Below are 6,378 nucleotides of genomic sequence, written 5' to 3'. Positions count from 1 at the left end.
GCATGCGCTGTCGCACCGGAGACAGCACGGCGGCGACGGTGTGCATGGGCCTCGGGTGGCCGTTTAATGGCTATCGCAATAAAAATATTCACACATCTAGACAACAAAATAAAGATTTTATAGCAGGTTTAAGAAAGAATGGACTACACCCGTTTTGAGATATTTTCAGTGTCCGACGAAATGCATTGGCATCAATGCATAAACAGTGTTTTCATTAAAAAAAAATTAAGTGAAACAACAGTGCATTTTTACCGAAAGTTTGTTTGCGCATATCTAGAAACCAGTGCCATCCGCAGTATTCGTTCCATGTCGATATGCCTTGCAAGCTCACTATAGCTACAATTCGATCATAGCGCGAAATATGTGCCGTGATGTAAATAATTAAAAAGGTAATTAATGTTAATTTATCAATTTAGCACTTTGATTTCCCGTAGAAGTAATGGTCGCCTCAATGAGTAATATAATTAGCTCAAGGGTTAGAACGGGGCTGTCGGTCACCGGCTATTCATCAAAATTTGGTGCAGCTAAAGAAAACACCCTATATTGTAACCTAACATAAATTCTATATTATAAGCCTACACCAATTTCGCTCAATGAGGGGCTTTTAAAAGTAATATTGAATTGCCTATTGCGGCGCCATTACCCACATAGTGCTAAATTTGTTCTCTAAATCTTAGAACATCGATAAGGCCATATTTGTATTTTCTACGAAATGGGGACCTTATTGGCGTCAAAATTTCGATGGGGGCAGAAATCAACCTGGATTCGCGGTAAAAGAATACCAATTTGTCATCAAAAGATGTAGTAAACGTGGATTATACTTACGTTTGTTCTGCAGCTGTACTGTCATTGATTGAATAAACTGAAGCCGCTTCAGAAATAGCATAACACGATTCAATGAGCGTACTTCGCCACCTAATCTTTTAGCATTATTTTATTTTGCAATCACGAATGAGTGCAATGAAAATGTTGTAAGGGACCATCTCTCACCGAAGGAGAGTTGCGTAACATCAATGAGCACCGAAACGATTCAAGATTTTTAGGAGATACGGGACCAGAGTCTTCCAGCGCTTTACGGAAACTTTTCGCTCTCAGGTTCCTTTCTCGCACTGAAATGAAACAACGTTGTGAACGGTAGATGTCGACTGTCAGTCCGAGGAACCGGTTTTTGGAAAACAGTGCCAGAGATATCTCCCACTGATGGCAGAGCACGCAGACACCGGCGTTGTCCTTAAAGATCTCGATCTCGATCTGGAATCAACGCAATCGGGTCAATGCTGTTGCGTGTTATTTTTCTACTTCTGTGACGAAGTTGCAGATTGAAATGCCTGCCCGAGGTGATGGTGTAACGCTTGAATTTTTGTTATTTCTGCATCGCGTGCCGAGGTCACTGATGTGTCCTCGGCGTAGTGCACTTGAAACAGGCGGTCACACGGTGGCCGTGATTGGAGGACTCGAGACCTTGCACGCTTCACTTCCTGTTGTCTGACCAATCGAACGCAAGCTGTAGGTTACACATGCGTCGTGCTTTCTGCACAGACGCCAGAGGAAGAACCTTGGCCCGTTTCGAACGAAGCTTATATAACGGGGTTCCTGTCCCAGGAGAAAGTTTCACTGCGTTGCAGAAACCACCGTGTCATCGTTCGATGCTCGGCAAAGGGCCTTACATTGTATGCCCACGGCTTATGTAATCGCGATGGAATTGTTTCCCGCCTCCGTGCTGCAGCACATAGCGAGAGGCCTCGAAGAGCCCGAGTCTCGTGGAGAAGTGAGCCCGCAAGTGGCTGATACCAAAGTCGCTAGTGGTAACGTAAGGTTACCGCCCGTATTTTCACTCCGTGACTTTTTCCTTTCCTCGTCCATCCGCGACAGCTCCGATGAAAACGGCGAAGAGGAAGGGAAGAGCGAACTGTCGGACGCCAGCAGTTTTGATGACGACGGTCTGAAGCGCCCCAATGACCTGTACGAGAGGTACCTGTTTCGAATCCGAACGCAACGTGACGGCGAGTCTCACCGAAAGTTTCTGCAAGCGCTCAAGGACCAGGCCGACAACTGCGACTTCGGCGAGTGCCTCAGACATCATGGTACGCGACCAGGTGATATTCGGCACCAACAACGCCGATCTTCGAGAGCTGATGCTTGGCCAGCGAAACCTCACCATGGCCAAAGTTGAGGAACTGTGCAGAGCGGCGGACGATGGTGTGCTCGGCAATCACGTGTTGGGTAACAGCGACAACAACGACCCCAACTTTCGGAAGCGGCGCATTCGAAAAAGGTATGACCAGTCCGAGAGAAATCTTGATCAGGGAACGACTTGTACCACGTGCAACGTTGTTCATGGTTCCGCAAGCTGTCCTACGCAGGAGAGAATGTGCTACTTGTGCAGGAGAACGGGTCATTTCGGACCAGAGTGTACCGCGGGGCCAGTTGTGATCGAAGACGCGCTCGAAAACAGCGACGAACACGAAGACTGCAAACTGTTCGGCTGGTTTCACCCAGACTTCTTCAAAGGATTCGGTGCGTTTGATGACTTATGAATGTCGAATCATTCAGCCACGGGGTGACCAAAGATTCTTTGATCAAATTGCTGGTGGTGCTCTTGCGAAAGAAGTGAGCTATGTACTATTCGTCCCAAGAGTTTACAGGCCAGAGCACTCGTGACTGCACATGACATCAAATATCGTCGGCACCGGGCAGTTGTAACAGTACATATTCACTTGGGGTTCCACTGTCCAAAATTAAACCAATCGTACAGTGAGTCGCGAACGTTTCAAGGCATTATGCACATTTCGATATCGAGGGCTTTGGTCTGGAAATTCATGCGACAGATGGCACATATAGGCATTAGCGGAAGCACCCGAAGACGTCGAATTTGTATGGTTGTGATGCGGACTCGATGCAGTATTAAAAATCTGGTTGAAACTCAGTGTGTTGTATTCATTGTGCGTAGAAACTTATCGTTGCAGGAAGCGCTCAGCAACGGATCCTGATGGAATGTGTGAATAAGCTAATGGTTAAGTATGTTCCCTCCATTCTTTTTTCCTTGGATAAAGGTTGCGATGAAAGTTACTGTATTACCGAGCGAAGCGTTGGCTCGGGCTATTTGGTAATCCATAATTATAAGTTTTTTAGAGCAGAATACACAAAAAAGTTATATGAACCAGCGACACGCGACGCGTCCGCAGCGAATGCCAAGAAGAGCTCGCCCCGAGAGACGCACCGGCCGCGTCGCCGGCTGCGGCCGCTTATACCTCAGAACGACTTCAAGATCGTTCTGCGCCCCAAATCAAATGCAGTTCCAATCCAGCTCAAATCCTGCTCAAATTAAGCGCCAAATGTAGCTCAAATTGTGCTCAAATCCAGCGCTAATGCAGCAGCTCCACTAACGTGAATCCTGGGGAAGAGAGAGAGAGATTGTGGTTGGGAAGAGGAAGAGGCGCTATTTTAACGCGACAGCGTTAAGGGCCCCGTGTTGCAGAAAATCCGGCGTCGGCAACCGGCGTCGGCGTGTGATGTCAGCGGGTGGCGGAGAAAGTCATCCCCAACCACGCAGGTCCTCCGAAAATATTTAGGCACATGCATATGCCACGACTTCTTATATAACATGCGGTATATCCGAGTTATATTGCCACACCATTCTATCATTAATGTGGCTCACAGCTTGTCTTGTATACTGGGCAAAGCTATTCCCTCGAATTTTGAGAATGACAATTCACAAACAAATGTCATGAAACAACACAACCACAGCGCATGCCTTTTATGTTAAATATTCTCAGACTGAAATATTAAAAGTACGAAACAAAGCGGAAACCTGAAAATTATGCTTTTTTTTTTTTGGCGCGGCTGTGCAATATCTCCGGGATCGCCCCACGCAAGAGGCCGCGCCGCGTTTATACCAGAAAGCTCGCCTTCGTGCATAGCGTGCGCAGCCAGTGTTTCCCGGTAACCATTACGGTTGCTTAAGCTGCAGTTGTCGGGGAGCGGGGGAAGCAGTCAGGGATCTTTGAATGCTATCGCGTTCCACTCTTAAAAGCGAAGCTTAAGCGTCCTCCAATTTTTTCTGAAGCCTTCTAGGGAGCACGACTCAGCGCCTGTGGGGAAGTGTGAAGCAATCGAGCGCTTGTGAGGTGGTGGCGTCCTCTCTTGCTTAAGGTTCCTAGATAGCTAGCAGAACATCTAGGGACTTTACTCTTGCGCTGCGCTGGTACTAGTCTGGCGTTTCGGAACCGATTTTAACGAGTTTCTGTTAATTAATGAGCTTAATGCTTGATTATTCCTGTCTTTTAAGTTATTCTGAATCATGTTAGTTTATTTTGAACCAGTTTTGATCAATTCTGCACTTGCTTTGACCCTGTTTTGATCATTTGTTTGTGAGCGTGATCACCACAGATCACACGCGACGAACGCCGCCGACAGCCCGGGCCCCTAAGGTGCTTCGCACATAGAGTTACTTACGTTAACTCTATGGTTTCGCACTTAAAAAAAAGTGGGCAACTTGCACTAGTGGTGCAAGGCTGGAGTAAATAGCGGAGCTGGTGATCGATCCAGCTTCTTCCAGGTTTTGCTAGGTTTGGCTAAGTTTCGCTAGGAAATGCTAAGCCCTGCTAGGCACGGTATTCCGAATCGGCTCGCCGCCGACGTGCAGATTCTCGCTTGGCCGCGCGGCGCGCTTCAAGTTGAGCGGCTTCTTCTTCCGGTGTCCGAACCTTCTTTGGTCGTCCCATGTCAAGGCTACATGTACTCGCCACCCACAGTCAACGAGAGTCGTGCCGTCGTCGCGGCGGCTCCGAGCTTTATCTCCCCGGTGACGTCACGGCCATGCTGCGCCTCCACACTTGCCGGGGCGTGGCTGGTCAAAACCTGTCGAGCTGCTGCCGACGCCGCCCGCGTTTCCCCGGCGTGAACCCGGGAAACGGGGAAACGCGGGCGGCGTCGGCAGCAGCTCTGCACGTTGTCTCGTAGGTGCTGCTACAGTTTCTTTCTCTCTCTATTTCGCTCTCATTTTCTCTTTCCCTCTCCCGAGCACTGCGCGCGCCACGCGCATGCTCTCCTTTCCTCTCCTTAACGTCCCATGTCAATGCAACATGTGCCAACACCACCTAGAGGTGTTGCATGTGCACGGCACGGAGAGGAGGCGAGGCACACGCCGCTCCGCTAGGTGGTTGCTAGGCAACGCAGTGACATCATAGCTCGGCGAAGTTTTGCGGCAGGCGGCACTTTTTACGGTTAGCTAGAACAGCTTCGCTGTTAGAAGCAGACAGAAACACGAACGGAACAGGCACTACGTTGTATTAGGTTTCACGTTGCACATGATAGACAAACAAAGAAGATAGATACGATAAGTGTGGTACGTACTGCTCCATTATTCATACGCGCAAGTACATCCTGGTGAAATAAAGCACGAAAAGGTTAACCAGGCGGAGCATGAGTAACAGTCACTGCGTGCAAGGAATAATATATTCAGATGCTCATGAAGTAAAACAATGCAGATGAGTACTCGTTCGCACGTTTTTTTTGTAATTTGCAGCATACAAACCTTTGCTCAGGAAAAATTGCAGGGTCTGAAAAGAACTTAACAAATTTTATGGTGATAACTTGTACAGGCTCCCTCGTCGTTCTGATTGTTCGCTGGAATCCCAGAGTGCTTCATTAGAATATCATAAAGAAATAAAGTCGCAGTGCCCCATGACAATTTGAACTCTAGACCCGCAGACTGTCAGTTGAAGAATTTAGCTCTCAACTTCACATATATCGCACAAATGAATTCCGTGCCTGGACAATACCGTGCCTAGCGTCTTTAGCGTTCGTTAATATTATGGACTGATTTCACGTTATGCAGTTTATCCGTAACCCAGCGGTGAGGTGAAATCATATGAATGAAGCCAGTGACAAGGAACGAAATGTAGGATAGGAAATAGAAGTGAGAAAGAGGTCCTGCCTCTCCGCTTTTGCAGCACCAGAGAGCGCCACCGACACAAATGAAGACCACTCGATCACCGACCAAAATTCTTTTCTCTAATGGTATCTTCAGGTGCTCGTTTCGGAGCGCTCCAGAGGCAGTCATCTGATTCGGGGAGTCAAAAAATGGCGCTGCGACTATATTCGGCTGGTTCCTTAAAGTTTACTGAAATCCGACTTGGAGCGCTCCGAAATGCTCCCTCCGACGACGTCGAAGGAATTGCGAGATTTAGCCAGTTTAATGGCGACGTGAGTGCTATTCAGCTTTCATCAGTGCGCTTTTGCTGGCGATGGCTCGGCCGTATAGGCGGTTTGGCAATCGTGTTGTCATGCTTTCATGCTTCGTGTGCCTCACGTAGATGATGGCAAAGCATTTGTTAGCGGCACCTTCAGCTCTTCCTCTCAGTCGAAAGGCGAGCA

General features: G+C 48.1%; 1 protein-coding gene across 1 annotated transcript; it reads left to right on the top strand.

Moving 5' to 3' along the window:
* Positions 1 to 1,549: 1,549 nt before the first annotated feature.
* Positions 1,550 to 2,950, top strand: LOC125943256 (uncharacterized). The gene is made up of 2 exons (XM_049662068.1): positions 1,550 to 2,275; positions 2,387 to 2,950. Exons 1-2 carry the CDS (start codon positions 1,956 to 1,958, stop codon positions 2,535 to 2,537), a joined length of 471 nt encoding a protein of 156 aa, XP_049518025.1. The 5' UTR covers positions 1,550 to 1,955; the 3' UTR covers positions 2,538 to 2,950.
* The last annotated feature ends 3,428 nt before the right edge of the window (positions 2,951 to 6,378 follow it).

Source organism: Dermacentor silvarum, chromosome 2, assembly GCF_013339745.2.
Source record: "Dermacentor silvarum isolate Dsil-2018 chromosome 2, BIME_Dsil_1.4, whole genome shotgun sequence".
NCBI lineage: Eukaryota > Metazoa > Arthropoda > Arachnida > Ixodida > Ixodidae > Dermacentor > Dermacentor silvarum.
This window is presented reverse-complemented; position numbering and strand designations above follow the sequence as displayed.